Source organism: Chanos chanos, chromosome 3 (genome assembly GCF_902362185.1).
Source record: "Chanos chanos chromosome 3, fChaCha1.1, whole genome shotgun sequence".
In the NCBI taxonomy this organism is placed as follows: domain Eukaryota; kingdom Metazoa; phylum Chordata; class Actinopteri; order Gonorynchiformes; family Chanidae; genus Chanos; species Chanos chanos.
In genome coordinates, this window is record NC_044497.1 from 57,414,174 (window position 1) to 57,438,325 (window position 24,152).

Sequence of the window (24,152 nt, forward strand, 5' to 3'; positions counted from 1 at the left end):
GGTTTAGCAAGATATAAAAATAATGACTGTATTGACATTAAAAGGAAAAAACCTGGGTCCACCTAGGGACAGGTAAAAGACAGTATATATGAAATTAAATGGTGATGTGGTCAGTTTGCATTATTAAGGATATTGGCAGGGAAAAAAATGGATTTTCTTTAACTAATTTTCGTTGTGACCTCTGATGAGGGGAGATTTGATGCTCAAGGCCTCAGAGGAGGAGTGAAATCCCACAGCACACACCGCTGACCTACTTTGAATCCTGTATATCATCTATCATCTGCCTTTATCTGTTAATTATACTACACACTATCCTGGTGTTGTCTGTTGTATTGTCTTTCGTATTGTGTACTGTATATTGTAGATTGTGCATGGTACTGTATATTGTAGATTGTGCATGGTACTGTGTATTGTAGATTGGGCATGGTACTGTATATTGTAGATTGGGCATGGTACTGTATATTGTAGATTGGGCATGGTACTGTATATTGTAGATTGTGCATGGTACTGTGTATTGTAGATTGTGCATGGTACTGTGTATTGTAGATTGTGCATGGTACTGTGTATTGTAGATTGTGCATGGTACTGTATATTGTAGATTGTGCATGGTACTGTATATTGTAGATTGGGCATGGTACTGTATATTGTAGATTGTGCATGGTACTGTGTATTGTAGATTGTGCATGGTACTGTGTATTGTAGATTGTGCATGGTACTGTATATTGTAGATTGGGCATGGTACTGTATATTGTATTGTATTGTCTATAGTACTCGTATTGCTGGTCCTGCATTATGTATTGTATTGTATATGGGACGTCTTGTATCCACTGTTGTATTGGACACTGTATTGTATTTATTGTGTATTCACTGTATGTTTTGTATCTATCGAGAACACTAAGTAAAATTCCTAGTACATGTCATGTCCTACAGCAAACAAAGGTGATTCTGATTCTGACAATCTAGTTAAATCAGTCCTCTAAACAGCAGGGAACCACACACACGTTAAATCAGTCCTCTAAACACCAGGGAACCACACACATGTTAAATCCATCCTCTAAACAGCAGGGAACCACACACATGTTAAATCAGTCCTCTAAACAGCAGGGAACCACACACATGTTAAATCAGTCCTCTAAACACCAGGGAACCACACACATGTTAAATCAGTCCTCTAAACAGCAGAGAACCACACACATGTTAAATCAGTCCTCTAAACACCAGGGAACCACACACATGTTAAATCAGTCCTCTAAACACCAGGGAACCACACACACATTAAATCAGTCCTCTAAACAGCAGGGAACCACACACATGTTAAATCAGTCCTCTAAACACCAGGGAACCACACACACATTAAATCAGTCCTCTAAACACCAGGGAACCACACACACGTTAAATCAGTCCTCTAAACACCAGGAAAGCACACACACGTTAAATCAGTCCTCTAAACACCAGGGAACCACACACACGTTAAAAAGCATGGACAGGGCTGAGGTCATTTACATTCGAATCTATTGACATTCATCACTCTAGTCCATGTTAAAGGAAAGACAGTCTCAGACCCTCCATCATACCACTGATTAACATCTGAGACTGGGCTGGTTTGGTCAGATTACACTGGTGTTTAGACCATTGTGAAGTAATCACAGAGATCTCATTGTGTTTTCTGAAACATCAGTTTTATTTCACTGGGAGGTTCCTTAAAAGAACATGTATTAAATTTATAATCAAAACATTGGCAGCTCCTTCAAGAGTACTGCAGGAATATTCAGGCCACCATACACAGGGCATCTGTGGTATGTGCGTGCTGCACAAGAGAAAGTGTTTGAACGTTAAACACAAAATCCGTAGATAAATAAAACAGTTAAGGTCACTGAATTATTGTCACGGCAGACCGCAATGGGTAAATTCAACAGTGTCTTGAGTCCACGAAATGTCAATATTTTAGGCGAATGTTTGTTCCTGAAGGTTAGATGAAGATGACTGGGTGTGAGTAGTCCGTGATCACTGGCTGAACTGGTCATTGTAACACGAGCCTGCTCCTCTGTGGCCAGAGGCCTCTCTCTCCTCGGCACAGAGCCGCTGCCATGCTGTGTGCTGCACTAATCTTATCTCTGTCCTGCTTGTTTTCCCCCCGTGTTCAAACAGCCTGTTCCCTCACAGTCCAAATAAGCTTAAGTTTTAATGTACTCCTTAACTGTTCCCAAGGATGTGGTGGATGGCTCAAAATGTAAACAACCGCGGGAATTAGGCCATCTAATCAGTCGTCTGCCGGGTACCCCCCCCACCCACCCCCCGAGAGCCTGTGCCGTCCTGCAGATCCGGTGTGAGGCAAGAGAGAGACAGCCCTCCCTGAGCGGTGTCTCTGTGTGGGCATGGCCGCGTTACGCTCAACAGAGAGCCTGTCTCGCTATTTCAAGGTCAGCTAATTACATTTCCCCATGAATTTATTCTGCGTTTTATTCATCTGAACACCTGGTAGGGGTTAATCTAGATTATGACGTTCAGTCAGAACAGAAGCACTGCAACGTAAACTAAACAGCAGAATAGCTGCAAAACAGACCAAAAGAGTCTTGGAGAATATTCATGGGGCCGTATATGAGCGTGTCTGCCTCTCTAACTCAGCGTGACCGTATTGGTCCGGGACAGAAAGTGACACGCTGTAGCTTCACCGCTGTTTAGTTAAAGTAGCTGTTTTTAGGACAGGCCTGTATATGGGTGTGTTTGTCACATCCACCAGGCCTCAGGCTCTTTCCATGGTTCATGAGTCATCCAAAGGACTGTGATCACGAGTAAGTTCAGATCCAGGCCACTGAGGTGACAATGTGATTTGCAAAATGCGCATTAAATTCACTTTTCACACCATTGCACCCATGAGTGTGTTTAATACACTCTCTGAAAACACAACCTCACTAACAGTTGATGAAAAAAAAAGGCAGAGGAAAATATCATGATTGTCTCCTCTGCTCAGTCATGTGTAAATATTTATACACTCTAAAAACGCCATCACATTAATTATCTGTTTTTATACATTTCAGCCGCACACAACAATCTGATGCATCGCTCACAGTGCGTGACAGAAAAGGCGGAGCGGTCTCCGAGAAAAACAGCCAATCACGGACCGCATACTTCCACCTGAGAACTGGCGATAACATCCGTGATTATAATTTCATAACAACAACTAACAAAACGAAGAGAAACTCTCCCGGTTGGAGTCATTTGAAGCAATGCATTAATTCAACACGTTCTCGCTAAGGGCAGTGTATTAAAATGTATGAGCAAAGCGTAACACATTGACTTAAAAATACACGGACTTCATTAGAGCCGCTGAAGGTGTCGGCGGTATAAATATAGGCCTACACATGCCAGCATTGTTACCGAGAGACGACACAACCCCGGAGGCCGCCAGAAAAATGATGCAACTCGAAGGATCACAGGGACATCTGATTAATGTTCACACAAAGTGGGTCAAACGACCGAGCAAAGAGAGAGAGAGAGAGAGAGCGAGATGGTCTCGATTCCTAGCTTTTCAGGAGATATCGCAGACTATTAGCGTAAGCAGTCATGAGAAAACCAAGCTTGAACTACATGTCTTTAATAAAGTCCTGACAAATGCCAGCGTCGGGGGTTAAACTAAAACTTGTTGAAACGTCTCTGTCCAGATTTCCAGAATTTACCACTAATTTAGAAATAGACTGCTGCTACAGAGAGACAACGATTAAAGTTGTATTAAAGACTGTATTATGTATCGTTGTCATCGACGAGAACTAATGACATCCATAAAGTTGGAAAGTTGACAGAGAGGTCGTTGGTTTATTTTTTCAATGCCGTACAGCTTTACTGTGGGATAAAATGCAACATTGAACGGAATGGCCCAAAAATCAAAGCAGGCAAATTAATTTACTTCAGTCTAATATTCTATGACGCTAATGCTAGTTCTACGACAGAACCCGTTAGGTCTCTCACTGTGACCAGATGGTGATTTTTCGCTTGACTATGTGTTATTAACGTAGTGGCACTTAACAACTAAACCAAATCCTGAAGCAAGACTTGTCTTCATTCACTGTCAATCATCCCAACGAGTGAAAACTTAGCTCAGATACTGAGTGTTGCGTCTTTCAAAAAAGTTTACTTAATGTAGGCTAATGCTACAACATAATTCTGTCTGAAGGTAATGTTTTATCCTTCAAACTGGTGGGGCTGTTTATAGGGAGACGGATGACATAGCTGTCGATATGTAACCTAAATTCACCATTAAACTTTTAACAGAGCTCAGATTTTATATGGAGTTTAAAACTAAAAAACACATTGTCTGTTTATCCACTGACATGTGTCCAAATCTTGTCACAGCCTCTATGTGATGCTAGCCTGTAGGATAAGCCTTTGAATCTCTGATTGTTGGAAAGGCATTTAAAGGGATGAGTTTAGTCGTGACCACTTCTGCATTTCCCTGATCATTAACACCTACCCCAACTACCACCTACGCGCTCCTCCCTGGCCGGTCCGGTAGGCTGCGTTGTGACAATCATCCATCTCAGTGCAGTGTTAAGCACCAGATCACTGCCTCCCCAGTGGGGATGCCTGACTCATCTGTCCAGCCAGTGAACTTTGCCGGGTCGTCACGGCGCTGTTGGCTTGGTGAGTGACAGAGGGCATGCCAACCGATGAGATGCCACACCAAGTACACTGACAATTTTAATAATAAATAAATAAATGAATAGATAAATAAACAAAACAAAACAAATCAATGGATGCCCTTCAAAAAACCACCATGCTTTGGCAGGCAGGTCTGCCAGAACCTGCCCTGCTCCAGAGCATGGTGTGAGACACACAGCGTCTCCCTGACAAAGCCCTGCTCGGCCCTGATAAAGAACCTGCCAAGCGCTCGGAGGTAAACAGTCAGCACAGAAGAAAACATGAACATGTCGTCTGTAGTCCTCCTGCTGCCTGTTCTTCTCACTAAGCCTCACATTTAAGACCCAAATGCCTGTCCATACTACAGCCACTCATATTTACCCCCACTCACCGCTTCCCAGCTGAATGCAGAGGACTGGGGCTGTTACAGACTTGCTGTGTTTATGCTGACAAACTGCATTATGACTGGGATGTGTATGGTCAGTGTTGACTGTCTGCTTTTTCCCCCCTCCCAGAAGGCATTCACACCAAGGCACATAATCATTGGGAGGAAAAAAGATAACTATTCCAATGGTAAGCTTTCTCTCGCTCTCTCCTGTCACAGGTGCACAGAGGGAAAACATATCTCCCGTTTAGAGACCGGCGTGTCACGCAGCGTAAGCCAAATTCATTCAAATGCTGCAATCGGGTTTTTTTTCCATTCGTTCCACGTTTTCGCAATGTAAACTACACACACTGTTATCACATGACTACCAGGCCTTTACCAGTTTGTAATGTTCTCACGCTGCTAAATAAACAATCAAGTTGCCGGTGTTGTTTTTTGTTGTTTTTTTTTTTTTTTGTCCCCGTGTCAGTTTTGAGTGCAACTGAAAGTGCGCTGCACTCATGTTGTTCAGAAACCCAGCGAAACAGGACCGGGAGGAGCACGTGCTGTGGTCACCAGACTGGTCTGAGCGAGTTTCTGCCCGGACTGACACAGCGCTGTGTCTCATCTCATTTGCACAGATTTGTGCTGGGTGTGATTCAGCTCTGGCTCTGGGATGTTTCTCAGACAAACAGAGAAAAACCGTCATCACCAAACTCTTCGTAAGAAGTCTGGGCCAGGCTGCGGTGCGTGTCTAAGCCCTCAGCTGAGACGACTTTTAGCGAAGAGGCCAGTGTGTAAGGAGACAGACCGATGGGGAAATGCACACGTCACCTGAAGGCTTCGCAGAGAGAGCCACAATCAGGTACTGAGGGAAGCACTTCCAAACAAACATGCCCACAAGGACAAAAAAGACTCATTTACATTATGAGTGTTTTAAATCATTTCCACCTCTCAGGTTACACATGTATTTTTCAGGAGAAAAGCAGAGAATCAGGAGCCCTGGTTATGCTGAGATGTCATTCCTGGTCCTATAAACCTGGAGCTGATGATCAGTCTGAACCAGTTTAAACCCGGCGCACGTGTGGAAAGGTTGGCCTCGGTTTTCAGATGAAACTGAACAGTAAACCAGGAGGAGAAAGACAAGCGGGAAATGGAGCAGGATGGTCTGACAGAGGAGAGGAGAGGAGAGGAGAGGAGAGGAGAAGAGAGGAGAGGAGAAGATGTTTCTGTGTGCAGTGAATGCTGAGGGTCTGTGAGTGAATTGTTCCGCCATCAGAACCTCTCTGAGAGAAGTCAGTCATTGGCCCTGTAGACCTGAGAACCAAATGCCCACAGCTCCACACTGTGGAAAAGTTACAAATCCCTCCTCACAGCCTGCTTCTCATTAAACACAACTCGGTGCCCAGGGAAAAACCGCCTGAAGTTTTTTTTTTTTTATTTGTAATGACTTTAACACATTTTGAAATCACACATATCACTTCAAAGCAATAAATTCAATCATACAACATTAGCCTGTTTTACACAAACACCATATCGCTGAAGAACCGTTTCATGTGTAATGCAAATGCAGAACACATTTTAAATACAAACCTCATTAACTCACACAAATATCAGTCCAGTAAGTCATGTGAAAATAAAACCAATTCACTGTTATTAATCTCATGGACTGTCAGCTCTGTTTCCGTCATCGCTCAGTGTTACCACACACAGTTCCCATCAGAGGCCAGTGAGTCCGTTTAGCATTTAGAGCTCTTGGTTTTTAATAACATTGTTCATAGTGTTGTAGTTGACTCATCAGAGTGCTGATGTAACTCCGTAGCAGAGATCCCTGATGATCCCTGATGATCCCTGATGATCCTTGATGTGGTTTTCATGAGGGACTTTGCGTGGTGATTGCTCCATCACTGGTAGGAGCTCATAAAATCACAAGGACTTTATGAAACGTATTGTCATTTGTCTGATCGAGAATCTGAAGAAGACCAGTAAAATCAGCTCTGTCGACTGAAGACTGGGACCAGCTCTGCTGCCCCCCCCCTCTTGGCTTTCCTTCCTTTGTGATGAATGTGGCTTGATTACAGCCTAAAAACCAGATCCTCACTTCCAAGAACTAAACCAACCTCAGTCAGAGTGTTTGGCAGAGTGGCTTAGTCTGCTTTCCCATCAGAAGAAAGTGTTTTTGACCGTCGGTGCTGTGCGATTAAAAAAAAAAAATGTGTTAAAATGAACAGCGTCATTGTGTCCTGTGTCCATACACTGCTGCCCAGATCACTGGAATTTTAACTAAAGTCTTTCCTTAAAATTCCTAGAAATATTTGATGCCTTTAGGTCATGTCTCTGTTTTCTCTCTCTCTTTGAGAGATGGTAAAACTTGATCACTTGATGTTTTCATTTATGAGGCTGAGCAAGTTCTTCTCACCCTTGGGACAATAACGAGCCTCTTAATGGATCATTTCACAGACTAATCATAGACGCCTTTCTCATCATTAAAATCAAATTAGTCTCCCTCCCAATAGTGAGACAACAGTCTTAGCCAAGGGTCAGAAAGTGTTTGTAAATTGGTTTTGGAAGAGAAGCAGGTTTTTATATATGTATTGTTATATTTGTCTTTTATTGTCCGTGTGTGTGTGTGTGTTACTCATGCACAAGGGACAGCAGGAACGGTTTGACATGTCCCTGGAGTGACAGTAATACTCACAGGACAACCTGAGATTCTGCATGTGACTGTGTCAGATCTGGAATGGAAGACCAGTTTCAGCTCATACAGAGGACACTGTTCCTGGACAGTGAGGCTTTGACTCAGAACTGCGAGGCATTGCTTGGTCTTTTACTCAGAACCTGTGAGGCATTGCTTGGTCTTTGACTCAGAACCTGTGAGGCATTGCTTGGTCTTTGTCTCAGAGCTGCGAGGCATTGCTTGGTCTTTTACTCAGAACCTGTGAGGCATTGCTTGGTCTTTTACTCAGAACCTGTGAGGCATTGCTTGGTCTTTTACTCAGAACCTGTGAGGCATTGCTTGGTCTTTGACTCAGAACTGCGAGGCATTGCTTGGTCTTTGGGGAGCTCTGGTCTGGCCACAGATGCCAGGCTGCTGGTCTGGATTAGGGATGTTAATAGAAAGCTGCTTTGTGTTGCAGGATTGTTCAGGGTATTTCTGTGTCGAGAAAAAATTTTAATATCTATGCTGGTTGCTTTGTTTCTCTATTGTAAAGGCGAACATACAGACCAGGGAAAAACCTCTCCCACGTCAGAGGCTGGTCAGTTTCCAGCCTGGTTGGGTGTCAGGTAGTTGTTACCTTGCTCCATTATTGGGGCGTCTGGGGAACAGAAGAGCTGCTCCCTGACCTCTGACCTCTGAAGTTAGGTCCCAGGGCTGGAGAGAGCAGGGTGCTGTGTTTCTGTGACACAGGCTGGTGGTGGCCTGGAGAAGTCCATTATTCGGGGGCAGTCTGGGGGGCATGAGTGTAGACTAACGTTACTGTGTAAAGCGACTGGGATGCCCAGATGGATAAATAAGAGCCAGTATGGACTGGTTTAAAATGACAGCGCGACCACTTCTCTCCACCAGCTACAACAGACCTGAACATGTAGCTGTTCAGAATGATAATCGTTGTTTTATGAACCCGTTAGTGTGGTTTGGCGCTTAACACATTAGTCTAACCAATCATTGTCCATTGTTTTATGAGTGGCATGTTTAATACGGAGACTGTGACTTTTCCATATTGAATATGGTTGTATTTGGTTGTATTTGGTTGTATTTAATTCTACCACTATAATTCAGGCAGCGTTTGCGTGTTGTCAGGGAGAAATGAGGTAATTGAATGAAGCAGGTGTGTGTGATAATTACGTAATGAGCCGGTGATTAGTTATCCAGAACACAACAGTGACTAGTAATTGGAGGAATCTGAGTGCTGACAGATCTGAACAGAGAGAGAGGAGGAGGAGATGAAGGCACGACACATGTAAACTGTTATTTCACTAACTCAGAGACTGTAGATGTTGTGACACTTTTTTTAAGGTGTTGGCTCTTCACCTTGTAAACGTAATTCATTTTAGAGACAAAACAATCCGATATCAGACATGTTGGATTTGTAGGTGCGATAGAAGGCCGGTCTTCATGTGTAAAAAATCGTGTCTGAGATACATATGTGTTAAAAATTGTGTCTGAGATACATATGTGTTAAAAATCGTGTCTGAGATACATACGTGTAAAAAATCGTGTCTGAGATACCTATGTGTAAAAAATCGTGCACTTTAGTTGTTCTCCACTCTTCCCCCTCTGCCTGGCCACAGGGTCCAGGGCTATGCAGAATTCATCCACGTGTCCACTGATAAAGGCATGTTCTGTTACAACTCTATTCAAGTCCATGGATACGAGTATGTCACATGACTGCCCGTCAACCCTGAGAGACTGCAGATGAACTGAGGCATGGCTTGTATGTCACACACACACACACACACACACGAGTCTGTCTGTTACTTCACGCTAAGACAATCTGAGTTACTTTATCCTTGTTCTTAAACTATCGACAGAGTTAAGACGGTAGGTACAGGCTGTAGTCATGAGAGAAGTCCAAAGCCAAAAATTACTTAGCATTTAGCTCCCTCTAGTGTTAGCAAAAAGTATGACAACATCATCGTGGCACTACTGTGGTTTAACAAACTGATCTGAGGACAGTTGATGTTACTGATTTTGTGTGCACTGCTGTGACAGTTCTCACTGTTCACAGTGCTGATCTGTGAACGGTTCTCACAGTTAAGTGCGCTGACTGGTTTAGTGTAGTGGTCTGGTCACAGTTTTAACAGTTTAGTGTACTGATCTAGGGACAGTTGTAATGGTTAAGTGTAGTGATCTGGGGACAGTTATCATGGCTGGGAGGACTGATCTTGGGACAGTCTCCTATGGTTTACTGTACTAATGGGCAGGTTCATGCTGGTTCAAATGAATCTCATAAATGCATAGAGTGACAGGGCTGAGAGGGACAGTGGACTGCTGAGACAGTGAAAATGTCTAACCCGTCAGTGCTGGTGTCAGGGTGTGTCTCCAGACCAACTCTTTTATTGACAGAGACCAATAAAACAAAGAGCATATGGACAGAACCAGGTTTTAATGCACAGATATTTCTTGAACATTAAGGCTCGCATGCACTGGTCATGTAAACTGACAGACTTCACTACACCACATTGCACGGTGCACTGCACGACCCAGAGCAGAACTGCATTTTAACACACAATTGGCACAAAACAGAGAGAAACACAGCAGTGTATACACCAAGTATAACAGCTTCAGACCCACTGTGACTGACATGGCCCACTCCTCCCAACCCAACTGCCCGTTCAGCGGTGAAGGCAGGAGGCGGGATGGCGCCTGTGTCTGTGTTAACCCTTTAGTGACCGTATGGTGGTATGACTGGGGAAAACTGATCGCTGCGGAGGTTCACACTAACCTCACCAGTTTACTCCCACTGAGGCCAACATGACAGTACACATGAAGATTAAACTGAGCTGTGTCTTTCAACTGCACACTAAACATCAATAACGTATGGAAAATATTCTCACCTGGCATAAAATAATGCTAAATAGCACTAAAATGCAAATAACGATTTTCATAGCTTTAATATTCTGCTGTGTAGAGTATCCTTTTAATTATATTCTGTTTTGTTTTGTAGTGAACGTGACTTAAGGGAGGGGTTTTTCTCTCTGTGGGGGGGGAGGGGGTACGGTGGGGGGGGGCACTTTCAGAAAGAGCGTTTGTGGTGTCTGCCACCATGCAGAACGTTTTTGACCTTTGACATCAGATGTTTGTATGTGACGGGAAGCTCCAGATAATGCTCCAGTACCGTTATCATTAGAGCTTTTCGCACACACACATTTATACACTAATATAATCAGTCTACTGTAGCCACAACAGTCACAATCTGTGGGGGGGGGTTCTTCTATACACACTGATTCAGAGGGCTGAGAAACAGAGCAGAGAACTGCAAGGGTAAGACTGCAGGACCTGGGGTGTGGAACCGTGAGGGTAAGACTGCAGGACCTGGGGTGTGGAACCGTGAGGGTAAGACTGCAGGACCTGGGGTGTGGAACCGTGAGGGTAAGACTGCAGGACCTGGGGTGTGGAACCGTGAGGGTAAGACTGCAGGACCTGGGGTGTGGAACCGTGAGGGTAAGACTGCAGGACCTGGGGTGTGGAACCGTGATGTGATAGGGAACGTGAGGGGCACTTCAGGGAAGATACAGAAGTAACTTGTGGTTGAGGGCTGGTTCATGGGAGAAGCAGATGGGTGAAAGAGAGAGAGAGAGAGAGAGAGAGAGAAGAGGGAAGACCTAGTGTTTGGAATCTCGAGGGTAGAATTCGGCCAGCGTACTCTGAGGAATCCTCTTCAGCATCTCCTTGGGGAAGATTCTCAGGAGCTGCCAGCCGATATCCAGAGTCTCAAACACAGTCCTGTTTTCATACGCACCTGAAAGACAAGACCAGCCAGAGAGGTTACGTGTGAGGTTCTTCATCAGACTCAGTCTGTTCACAGAGTGAGTGAGCTGCTGCGTGCTGCTCTCCTGGACCGTCGCAGCTCTGTGTTTGTGTCCTCTCTCGTCCTGACTCACCCTGAGAGATGAAGTTCTTCTCAAACTTCTGCAGGAACTCTAGATACAGCAGGTCATCAGCAGTCAAGGCCTCCTCTCCAACCACAGCCTTCATCGCCTGCACATCCTTACCGATGGCGTAGCAAGCGTACTGTCAGAAAAACACAAGGGGTTTTTTTTTTCTTCCTCTTATCACAACCTGACTTCTCAGCCTCACTCACCACACTTCACAGTCACAGAGAAATGAACATGTGACAACACCCCTTTCATTCTGTGTCCAGGGAAATTAACATGTGACCTCCTCACTGACAGCAGCACTGAGTGGGTCAGTCTCACTTTGATGATGTCACTTCCTCTTTCCCATACTGACCAGCTGATTGGACACGTCGGAGTGATCTCGGCGCGTCATCCCCTCCCCGATGGCTGACTTCATCAGTCGAGACAGCGAGGGAAGGACATTAATGGGGGGGTAGATCTGTGGAGAGACAGCATGACTCTTAATGGGGGGGGGGGGGGGTAGATCTGACTCCTGTTTAAGGGCAGTGGGACAGGTGGCTGTGACCACACCTGTGCTCCCAGCATGCTCTCCTCACTCACCTGTCTGTTATGGAGCTGCCTGTCCACGTAGATCTGGCCTTCAGTGATGTACCCCGTCAGATCAGGTATTGGGTGGGTGATGTCTGAGGTCAAAGGGCACAGTCAGAGTGAATCGTTTACTGATGAGTTTTTTTTGTTGTTTTTTTAAACATTCTGGAGGGGGGTGTGTGTGTGTGTGTGTACCATCGTTGGGCATGGTCAGAATAGGGATCTGAGTGAGTGTGTGTGTGTGTATAGTGTGTGTGTGTGTGTGTGTGTGTGTGTACCGTCGTTGGGCATGGTCAGAATAGGGATCTGAGTGAGTGTGTGTGTGTGTGTGTGTGTGTGTGTACCGTCGTTGGGCATGGTCAGAATAGGGATCTGAGTGATGGAGCCATTGCGACCCTCCACACGCCCGGCGCGTTCATAGATGGTGGCCAGATCCGTGTACATGTATCCGGGGAAACCACGTCTGCCGGGCACCTCCTCTCTCGCCGCCGAAACCTGGAGATGGACGATGGAGATAGTGGGTTAAATGAATATGGGCGGAGGGACGGTCCCGAAGCCCCGCCCCCAGGCCAGCCCTCACCTCTCGCAGGGCCTCGGCGTAGGAGCTCATGTCGGTGAGAATGACCAGAACGTGTTTCTCACACTGATAGGCCAGGAACTCCGCAGCCGTCAACGCCAGGCGTGGCGTGATGATCCGTTCGATTCTGCAACGGTCAGTAATGACATTAGAGTAGAATACTGACCATATCAAGTACATCAGTAAGAGTATAGACCATATGAAACACATCAGTTAGTGTACAGTATAGACCATATGAAATACATCAGTAAGAGTACAGTATAGACCATATGAAATACATCAGTAAGAGTACAGTATAGGCCATATGAAATACATCAGTTAGTGTACAGTATAGACCATATGAAATACATCAGTAAGAGTACAGTATAGACCATATGAAATACATCAATAAGAGTACAGTATAGACCGTATGAAATACATCAGTAAGAGTACAGTATAGACCGTATGAGAGACATCAGTAAGAGTACGGTATAGACCGTATGAAATACATCAGTAAGAGTACAGTATAGACCATATGAAATACATCAGTAAGAGTACAGTATAGACCGTATGAGAGACATCAGTAAGAGTACGGTATAGACCGTATCATGTATGTCAGTCGTCTGACATGACTGAACAAACTTACGTTGGATCATTGGCCAAATTCAGGAAGAGACACACGTTGTCCATGGACCCGTTTTCCTCAAAGTCCGACTTGAAAAATCGTGCAGTCTCCATGTTGACCTAAAGTCACGGCAACATCCAAACAATTTTGCGACAATATCCAAACAATTCAATAGGCTTACTACAATATCCAAACAATCCAACAGGATTATTCCAACATCCAAACAATTCAATAGCCTTACTACAACATCCAAACAATCCAATCAGTTTACTACAAAATCCAAACAATCCAACAGGATTATTCCAACATCCAAACAATCAACTGCAGCATCGAATCAGTTTACTGCAACATCCAAACAAGCCAATCAGTTTACTGCCAGTGGACCAGTGTGAAGTAAACCCATGAGAAACACAGGTGCATGATGTTCTTGGCCTTCTGGTTAAGCATGTCAGTTTTACATGAACTTAACAACATTCATTTAACATGAACTTAACTACATTCATTTAACATGAACTTAATTACATTAATTTAACACGAGCTTAATTACATTCATTTAACACGAGCTTAATTACATTCACTTAACATGAACTTAATTACATTCATTTAACATGAGCTTAATTAAATGAATGTAACATTTAACAGGTGTGCTCCTCACCCCCATGGCTGCAAACACTATGGCGAAGTTGTCCTCGCTGTAGTCCATTACATCTTTGGATTTCTTAACCAGCCCGGCCTGACGACAGATCTGGGCTGCAATCTGAACACACACAGACACAGACAGGTCAGAAACACACAGACAGGTCAGAAACACACAGACAAGTCGGACACACAGGACAGGCCTGTTCTGTCAGCAGCCCACGGGCCGAGTCCGGCTCAACAGAGACCTCCAATCGGCCCAGTAGCGACTGTAGTCAAATTCAAATTATACAGTCAGTTCCAGCTGAGCGATCTGATTGGACAGGAGGCATTCCATGAGTGCTGATGTATAGTTTTATAATGCAATGATGTTTTACCACAGGAATGTTCAATTAATTTTCGACGTGGTCCTCTCCCTCAGTTGTGAACGTAATAAGCCTGCCAAGCACGCAAAATAATAATTCACAGAACCTCAAGACGCCTGTTTGTAAGGACCATCATACGACTTCATTATAATTTTGTGGGTGTATGAATTTCACGTGCTGACGCAAGTGCTGACTGAGAATTGAATTAACGTAAAATTCAATCTGAAAAAGAAAGTTCAGATCAGAGTCACATGTGAAGTAACTGTCTGTATCATGTGACTTCAGTGTGACAGACTAAGCCTGTGCAGGAGTTTAAGCTGCAGCTGCAACATGAATGAAACAGAGAGACTGAACCGGACAAACTGAGTCACACTGAATCTTTTAATTGTTCTTGTTCTTAGTAAAAAAAAAACAGCCTTAAGAGAAGGTGTGGCAGCAGAGAGAATGAACTGTTCACCTAAGAAATGAATTTTGCATTTGCACTGGGCTGTGAGTCGTGTTACATCTGAAGAAAACCTGACGGCTCTAAAGTCAGTGAGAAAAGCCACAGCACCTGACAACAGCCACTTTTCTGAAATTTGGTTTGTGTTGCAGACAATAATTGATTAACAGCCAGTTCTGCATTTTAGTCTGAAACGTCCATTTGGGCCAGATGAAGATGCTCTTTGGGCCAGACCTGACCCGTGGGCCACCCATTGAAAACCACTGTTTTACCATGTGTCTAACTCTACTTTACAGCTTGCCAAAGCGACACAAAGGCAATACCTGCCTGTCTGCTACAAGCTGTATTCTGATATATATATATATCTTTGTTAAATATATCTTTGTCAACACTGAAAAGAAAAACTGACAAAATATGTAAAAAAGGCTGTTAAAAATGTCTGGTCCATGAACTGGTTTTGAATTCTGGTCCATGAGCAAGGCCTGGTTTTGAATTCTGGTCCATGAACAAGGCCTGGTTTTGAATTCTGGTCCTTGAACATGGCCTGGTTTTGAATTCTGGTCCTTGAACATGGCCTGGTTTTGAATTCTGGTCCATGAACAAGGCCTAGTTTTGAATTCTGGTCCTTGAACAAGGCCTGGTTTTGAATTCTGGTCCATGAACAAGGCCTGGTTTTGAATTCTGGTCCATGAACAAGGCCTGGTTTTGAATTCTGGTCCTTGAACAAGGCCTGGTTTTGAATTCTGGTCCATGTGATACTGTTATTGAATAATGGCCCTGATATAGAACATACACATACAGACAGATCAGACCCACTCAGGAGAGATTAAGGAATCAGGCTAGATGACAGATATCACTACACACAACAGAGCAGCCACTAGAGAGGAGAGGAGAGGAGAGGAGAGGAGAGAAGAGAAGAAACACTATTCAGTAATGATCAGTACTTATTGTCAAAAAATACACACATCAGTGGGTTGACCAGACCTGGGTTTAATAAGTATATGAGGACCAGACCTGGGTTTAATAAGTATATGAGGTGTCTGACTGACCAGACCTGGGTTTAATAAGTATATGAGCTGTCTGACTGACTGTGGCCTTGTCCCAATTCTCATTGACTGTGGCCCTGTCCTAATTCTCTTATATGGCTCCTTCACCTTACGTCAGGGCGCTGTGGTTCAGAACCTATCAGACCCAGGTCCGTACAGCGAAAACCTATCAGACCCAGGTCTTCTGTCCGTACAGCGAAAACCTATCAGACCCTGGTATTCTGTTCGTACAGCGAAAACCTATCAGACCCAGGTCTTCTGTCCAGACACCGAAAACCTATCAGACCCTGGATACTGTACATGTGCCATTAAAGACAGGCACAGGTAAACCATTGTGTTTTTAAAGCCCAGGTTTTGGAACACAGCGTGACGCTGACGTCTCCGGGCAGACGGGTCAGACTAGGGGCGGAGCTACGGGACCTACAGGAAGGCTCTGAGGGGAAGAGACACTTTACCTTTGAGTTATTTACACTCAGAGAGCTGCTGGATAAAAACACATTCACCGAGTCAGACAGGCATACACACAGCAGCCCGCTCACACACACTCAGCCGCATCCTGTGTGATCACAGCTAGTGTCCTCTAATGCTTTTTGAGAGGCATAATTATAGCTGAAATAACGGTTAAATAATCGTATGACTAAAAACAGCTGAAGTAATGGTTAAGAACATGAGACATGAAGAATGTGAGCAGTGAAAGCCATGCTGTTGGATAACAAACATCATCGGTAAACAATGTGCTCGGTGAGGAACATGATTGGGGAACAGTGTGATCGGTGAGGAACATGATTGGGGAACAGTGTGATCGGTGAGGAATATGATTGGTGAGAACGTGATCGGTGAGGAATGTGATTGGGGAGCAGTGTGATCTGTGAGGAATATGATTGGTGAGAACGTGATCGGTGAGGAATGTGATTGGTGAGAACGTGATCGGTGAGGAATGTGATTGGTGAGAACGTGATCGGTGAGGAATGTGATTGGTGAAGGGCGTATTGGAGTCAGACCTCATTGTGTGGTAAGCCAGCGGCGGAGAAGATGGGGATTTTCTGTCCTCTGGCGATGCTGTTCATGCCGTCGATGGCGGAGATGCCCGTCTGGATCATCTCCTCGGGGTAGATACGACACTGCGGGTTGATTGGCTGACCTGCAGACACGCCCAGGTCATTCGCACCACATCATTCTTAGAGGTTTCTCATCAGTACACATATGGACCATGTAGAATTTACCTCAGCTTCATCACTCAGCCATGCAACCCATGGCTGATATTAACACAATCATCAACACTGACATTATCCATGCTAAGAAAGTGCATAGAATCAAATACTGCATAACAGTGTAAAGGTCTGTGCAGGTTAAATTCATATACCCATGATATCTAAATACTCTTCAGCCAAAACAGCAGGGCCACGGTCGATAGGCTTCCCCGATCCGTTAAAGACACGACCTGGAGACACAGTCAGGGATGAGAGGAGGAAAAGTCAGAATAAACGCCAGGCAGACATTTAAAACACACACACAGACACAGACACACACACACAGAGACACACACACGCATACACACACACAGACACACACACACACACCATCTTACCCAGCATGTCCTCTGACACCGGCGTTCGTAGAATGTCTCCTGTGAACTCACAGCTGGTCTTTTTGGCATCGATACCAGACGTGCCCTCAAAGACCTAGAAAATTTGTCAGATTTGTGGAGATAAAATTGTAAGATTTGTGGAGAGGCGTTGTGCTTTCCAGCAGATCACACTTGATGACGTCGGCATAAAAAACAGGGAGTATTTTCTGTGAGGGCATGATTCACAGGAAGGCCAAAACTTTCAAACCTGGACGACAGCTTTTGACCCCGTGACCTCCAGGACTTGCCCGCTCCTCTTGGTGCCATCAGGGAGAGTGAGATGAACAATCTCAGCATATCTGGGAAACTGAAACAAAAGCCATTATTTCAACATTTCAGGTCAAAATAAGACTCGACACTCTCTAAACACTGTCTTTTGTCTCCTAATCTCTCTCAAATCTACAGTCAACACTGTAGTACCACACAGTGCATCACTAATGTATGAACAGTCACTGTAGTACCGTACAGTGCATCGCTAATGTATGAACAGTCACTGTAGTACCACACAGTACATCGCTAATGTATGAACAGTCACTGTAGTACCACACAGTACATCGCTAATGTATGAACAGTCACTGTAGTACTGCACAGTACATCGCTAATGTATGAACAGTCACTGTAGTACCGTACAGTACATCGCTAATGTATTAACAGTCACTGTGGTACCGTACAGTACATCGCTAATGTATTAACAGTCACTGTAGAACCGCACAGTACATCGCTAATGTATGAACAGTCACTGTAGTACTGCACAGTACATCGCTAATGTATGAACAGTCACTGTAGTACCGTACAGTACATCGCTAATGTATGAACAGTCACTGTGGTACCGTACAGTACATCGCTAATGTATTAACAGTCACTGTAGAACCGCACAGTACATCGCTAATGTATGAACAGTCACTGTAGTACCGCACAGTACATCGCTAATGTATGAACAGTCACTGTAGTACTGCACAGTACATCGCTAATGTATGAACAGTCACTGTGGTACCGTACAGTACATCGCTAATGTATGAACAGTCCCTGTAGTACCACACAGTACATCACTAATGTATGAACAGTCACTGTAGTACTGCACAGTACATCACTAATGTATGAACAGTCACTGTAGTACCACGCAGTACATCGCTAATGTATGAACAGTCACTGTAGTACCGTACAGTACATCGCTAATGTATGAACAGTCACTGAGGTACCGTACAGTACATCGCTAATGTATGAACAGTCACTGTAGTACCACACAGTACATCACTAATGTATGAACAGTCACTGTAGTACTGCACAGTACATCGCTAATGTATGAACAGTCACTGTAGTACCGTACAGTGCATCGCTAATGTATGAACAGTCACTGTGGTACCGTACAGTACATCGCTAATGTATTAACAGTCACTGTAGAACCGCACAGTACATCGCTAATGTATGAACAGTCACTGTAGTACCGCACAGTACATCGCTAATGTATGAACAGTCACTGTAGTACTGCACAGTACATCGCTAATGTATGAACAGTCACTGTGGTACCGTACAGTACATCGCTAATGTATTAACAGTCACTGTAGAACCGCACAGTACATCGCTAATGTATGAACAGTCACTGTAGTACTGCACAGTACATCGCTAATGTATGAACAGTCACTGTAGTACCGTACAGTACATCGCTAATGTATGAACAGTCACTGTAGTACTGTATAGTACATCACTAATGTATGAACAGTCACTAATCAAACAATGAGTAACATTCATTGGTTGGAATAGTGGCTAGTAAACACATGAGACTCGTTTTGATATTTAATGCAGACAGAAAGATCAGGCTATGTAAGGACACGCTGACATACACTCTCCGAAAACACACTGGTTTGATGAGTCCTCAGACTACCATGTGTGCGCTCATCGTCATGTGACGTTAGACTTGAGGGGAACTGGTGCTGAACATGTGACTGCTGATCATTCACTGGTCTTACTGGTTCCATCTGAAAGTAATCTCAACTGTCTCTTACAACGTGTTCTAACACGACTTGCATTCAAACACTGTGTTTTCTATCATCTATAGGTTATCCAAAATACAGGCTAATACTAAAAAAAAAAGGCAGCACTTATGTGGGTTTCTTTTCTTGTGTTTGCCAAGACATGATAGCCACAGAGAACAATAACATTAATATACAATACCTTTACTTGATCCAAAATAACCAGCGGGCCATTCACACCGGACACAGTCTTATACGCTGTGAATACGACAAAACAGGGTTAATGTTACGGTCACGGCCTTCAAGACGATGTCTGGATCTCACAGCGAACGCTCTTTTTTTTTTTTTTTAAATATATGGTTTTCAGTCAGCTTGTAACATTGAGCCACAAATAACTATTCACATTCAATAACAAACAGGTCGAGAATTCAACGCGAATTGAAAGCAAGGACAACTGGGCTTGTTTCAAAGGTAAACGAGGTTGTCAGAATTACCTGCTTCCCCGTGATCATAATGATGGGAGCAAATTATAAAGCGAGGGTGACTTCATGTAAACTGATTCCTTACAAACATCGCCTGTACTGACCGTTTCTTAATTTTGCATTGGTCTAAATGCCCACTGACTAATCTGCGGCTCTTAATAAAACTGAGGAAAGCGGTGCTACCTGCCTTAGCACACAGAACACTCATTTGATATCTTTCATTTGACCTCAAGTGACCACCACAATTACACTGGTCTCTTCAAAGCCACTGTTTTCGATGACGGGCTTAACTAGACAGACGAGACTAAATTTCGCAATCTTCAGCGCAGAACGTAAACACGGTAAATATGACGCTTAGATCTATACCGTAATGATATACTTACATGCACCATTGGGGGAGGATGTGCAGTCATCTGTTTGAGCAGTCACCTAAAAATAAGTAGCCATGCTAATCACAGCAATTTTGTCTATAATAGGGCCAGTATCAAATCATTTACAAGCGGCTACATCAAACAGGATACCTGTCACATCTACTGACTGCCCATCCTCTCATACCAGCTAAATTCATCCGAGCCATACGACGTACGGATAACAGCTTATTAACACTAGATCTCACTCGACACCTCTTACTCTAAGAACACTGAATCTTTGCGACCAAACTGCGACTGTAAAGCCTTAAAATCACGTTGAATAGCGTTTCTTATCGAAATCGTCATTCATTTGTCGCAAACCCATCACCGCACCATCTTCACGGTGACAACTAAAGCGCTAGACGTGTGGCTGCAGCATATGTTGAGTTACGAACATACTTACTCAGTCTCGGCTGAGAAATATAGTCACGACAAACGGCGAGAGCATGCTCTCTATCAGCCGCTGTTTTCGTCCCACTGACAGCAGAGGAAAGTTCGCTCATAGCACCGCTAACCATTCCTCTGATGGCCTTCATCGCTATAAACCTGACAGCAGCACTGAGCAGATCGTGACAACACAACTGCACATGCCCAGTGGCTGTTGCGTGTCTTTCACAGACGCAGCATACGTAGTCAACGCACTTAGGTCCAATCAAAATTCCCCTACTAAAACTCGACCCGCGTTAATACTATTTCGATCTTATTAGGAAGACTCATTTAAACTATTTTTGCTCCCATGAACATTTTAATATTGTCATGTGACAGACCAACACGTCCATATCTGTGATAATATAACTTACACAGATTGATATATGCAGTAAAAATTACGCGCTCATAATTTTATCAGCCATTTAGGGTAATTCCGGAAAAATAACTGGACCAGTGACCGCAAAGCAAATTTACAGTAGTTAAGTGTGACGTCTCGCAGCATACAGAGCTGTGTAAGAGCTTACACCTGACAGGTTGAACTGTATGTTGGTGTAGGCACCATAGGCTGTCTGATTGGGTTTAAACTCGGTGTATGGTGCTTTGGATTTTACTAGACACAGGAAAACATGATGTTCTTTCCCTGCATTGTCTCTATTCTAAAGGTTCTTCATTTGTACAGTAAAGAGAAACAGAGATTCCCAGCAGCTACACGATTACAGTCTTGCCAGCAGTTCAGTGTCAGGGCGTGAAATCCTCAAAAACTGATTGTTAGACAGATCACACACTTGGACCAGTGTTTCCAGGGGGATGACAACTCTCCCTTTTCCGACGGTCAGAGCTTTAGCGAACGGGCTCCCCGCCGGTGAACTTTGATTGGACCTACGCTATCTGAGAACGCGTCTGAGCTATGAGCTGACCAGGGTGCTGATTCCTTTCTGCCGCTAAAATAAACAAGATCCTCTGTTTTTTCATATAGTATTTATTGTTAATAACCAGAAAAGCAAATCTGTTCAAATCGTTTCTTAAACTATTGCGAATATAAACAGTGAAATACTTTTAAGGAAACTATTATGAAATGTTTTTTGACAGATACACCAATGCTTTCTGGCAAAGGCAGGACATAACACCAAATGAATACAGGGTACAGGTGACAGGTAACACAGGGTGAAAGAATGGAGCATATGAAATCCTTTCACACTGACCAAACACATGCTAACACGCACACAGCTGCCATGATGACACAAACAGTCTGTCTCGATGATTGGCATCTTGTTTTAGAATTTTCACTTGGTTAAAACAGCTGAATGAATTCTAGACATTGTGCAGCCTACTGCTGAGTGTGGCATGTCTGAGTTTGTCTGGTCAGAGTGAGGAGGTTTTAAAGGGATTCCTTAGTGCGTTCCAATAAGACACTAAGCTGTCTTTTACTCTGTGGTGGGAGGAATAGTTTGCATTGCACTCCATGTGGGCTCTTTATTCAGATGACTGATTTTCAAAGACTGTGTGGTTGCCATGAGTGACAGCGTATGTGATAGTGTGTTACATGTAGGACTGGCAAATCAAAATCAACCTCTGATAACAGTCTCATCGTTTTGCAGAGAAATGGTTTTACTGTAGGTGTCTATGGACAGAGAAATGGTTTTACTGTAGGTGTCTCTGGACAGAGAAATGGTTTTACTGTAGGTGTCTTATGGACAGAGAAATGGTTTAACTGTAGGTGTCTTATGGACAAAGAAATGGTTTTACTGTAGGTGTCTATGCACAGAGAAATGGAGGAGGTGAAAGTGAAGAACGGGAAATGCACGCACGTCTCCGCCGAACACACACGTGAAGACCCCGTCACTCACACAATATCGATACAGTACTGAGATATTTCAGGAATGGCCAAGACTTCCATGGACTGGAGAAAAATAAAAAAATGTACATTAACCCAAAAACAGAAATCTGTTGTTAAACAATATCTCAATATCAATATCTTTGTTACCATGGGAACCGCTGGGAAGAGCGGAACGCCAGAGTGTAGTCAGAGAGGAGCCTGATAACACACATAAGAGAGAGTGACAGGTGTGCAGCTCAGGCGCAGAGTCTGTCAAAGGCTACAGGGGGCAGGATTTCTGTCTGTACGTAGTTCTAACACGGGAAGTCTGTCTTTCCAGAGACAACACCCCAGCAGGCAGGCGTTTCCATTAAAGACACAAGCACATGGATACATCATCCGCATTGCATAAAATGAAAGAGAGAGAGAGAGAGGCAGAAACAGAGAGAGTAGAGACTCTTCAAAGGCTAGGCTTACGTATTCTTAAGAGAGTGACTTCTTACAAGCTACCAAGCAGATGGTTCTTGTGAACCTGCACATTCTCCAAATGTTTTAAAGTCTTGAGTATTAAAAGACAAGCTACTGAACGCTAAACTCTTGGTTTTTGGACTCGTGTGGTTGAGGAGGTGATGGCGGCTGAGAGCGTGGGAACAGAGGAGCGGGAAAAGGCCTTGTCGATGAAGCCATGAGGCCACAGGCACAATCTTGGTCTCCATCATTTGAAAGACAAACTGCATCAGCACCACATCCATACTCTCCACTCCTGTGGGTCCTTCAGTGTTTGTGTCGCTGTGAAGTGGAGCAGAAAGGCACCTGTAAGGCAGTCACCGCAGATCCAGCACTGACACACTGCTCTCTGTGATGGTGACGTGTTTGCTGTCCTGAGGGCAGAAAAGACACAGGGCTCCCAGTTACAGTTACATTAGCTTCTGTCTGAATCAAGTGTCTATCGTTCTGTTTTACATCTAAACAATGCCACCTTATGCACTGAAATGATTACTTTCTATGTCAACAACCAGATCTGCTGAAGTTAGGGTTAGATGCTTGGCTCAGGGTCAGTGACCTGTGGTGACCTGACATAAAGACATACAGAGTCCCCAACCCTCTGCCTGATAAAGTTCATCCACACCAGGTATGCTATCAGAATAAAGATTTAGCATTCCACAAACTTCACTCAAATCTTTAACTCAACTCTGATGTTCGGGGGTGGGGTGGGGGGGTCGCTTACAGAGAACAGAGGAGGAACTTTTGTATGTGGATGGAAGCCATTCATTCTGCAGGACGAAATCTCCTTCATTCCATGGTCCGTCAGTCTGAAGTAACCAGTCCTAGAAGACATAATAAACCAGATGAAGTCAACTCCAACAGCCCTGCCTGACCTCTCCCGACCTTTCACACTTTTACTCTGTGAAGTATTAACCTCGGACAAAAACATTTATGACTAGGTATTATCATGAGAAAGAACTTTACTCATCCCAAAGGAAATTCTTGACAACAGAGGAACGCTTCACAAATTTGCATGTCATCTTCACGCAGGGGCCATGCTAATCTTCTCTGTGTCGTTCCACTTTTAGTACAC

The 24,152-nt window shown here is 44.0% G+C and overlaps 2 protein-coding genes and 1 non-coding gene across 3 annotated transcripts in view; all 3 read right to left on the reverse strand.

Moving 5' to 3' along the window:
- Positions 1 to 11,326: 11,326 nt before the first annotated feature.
- On the reverse strand, positions 11,327 to 20,864 carry atp6v1b2 (ATPase H+ transporting V1 subunit B2). Its single transcript, XM_030768715.1, has 14 exons — positions 20,732 to 20,864; positions 19,639 to 19,694; positions 17,675 to 17,773; positions 17,428 to 17,521; positions 17,203 to 17,280; positions 16,841 to 16,980; positions 14,006 to 14,107; positions 13,372 to 13,469; positions 12,750 to 12,873; positions 12,514 to 12,664; positions 12,182 to 12,264; positions 11,955 to 12,059; positions 11,606 to 11,735; positions 11,327 to 11,463 (listed from the first exon to the last, which is right to left on the reverse strand). Exons 1-14 carry the CDS (start codon positions 20,862 to 20,864, stop codon positions 11,327 to 11,329), a joined length of 1,530 nt encoding a protein of 509 aa, XP_030624575.1.
- A 930-nt stretch (positions 20,865 to 21,794) lies between these two features.
- The window catches only part of stambpa (STAM binding protein a), a 7,240-nt gene continuing 4,882 nt past the window's right edge, over positions 21,795 to 24,152 (reverse strand). The window contains exons 9-10 of the mRNA XM_030768552.1: positions 23,802 to 23,901; positions 21,795 to 23,454 (exon numbers count right to left, since the gene is read on the reverse strand). Coding sequence (XP_030624412.1) covers positions 23,398 to 23,454; positions 23,802 to 23,901 — 157 coding nt within the window. The 3' untranslated portion in view covers positions 21,795 to 23,397. The remainder of the gene's footprint in view (positions 23,455 to 23,801; positions 23,902 to 24,152) is intronic.
- Positions 24,065 to 24,152, reverse strand: part of LOC115808827 (U6 spliceosomal RNA) — a 107-nt gene continuing 19 nt past the window's right edge. Inside the window, exon 1 of the small nuclear RNA XR_004025219.1 lies at positions 24,065 to 24,152. This exon is cut by the window's right edge and continues 19 nt beyond it. This is a non-coding gene — a small nuclear RNA (U6 spliceosomal RNA).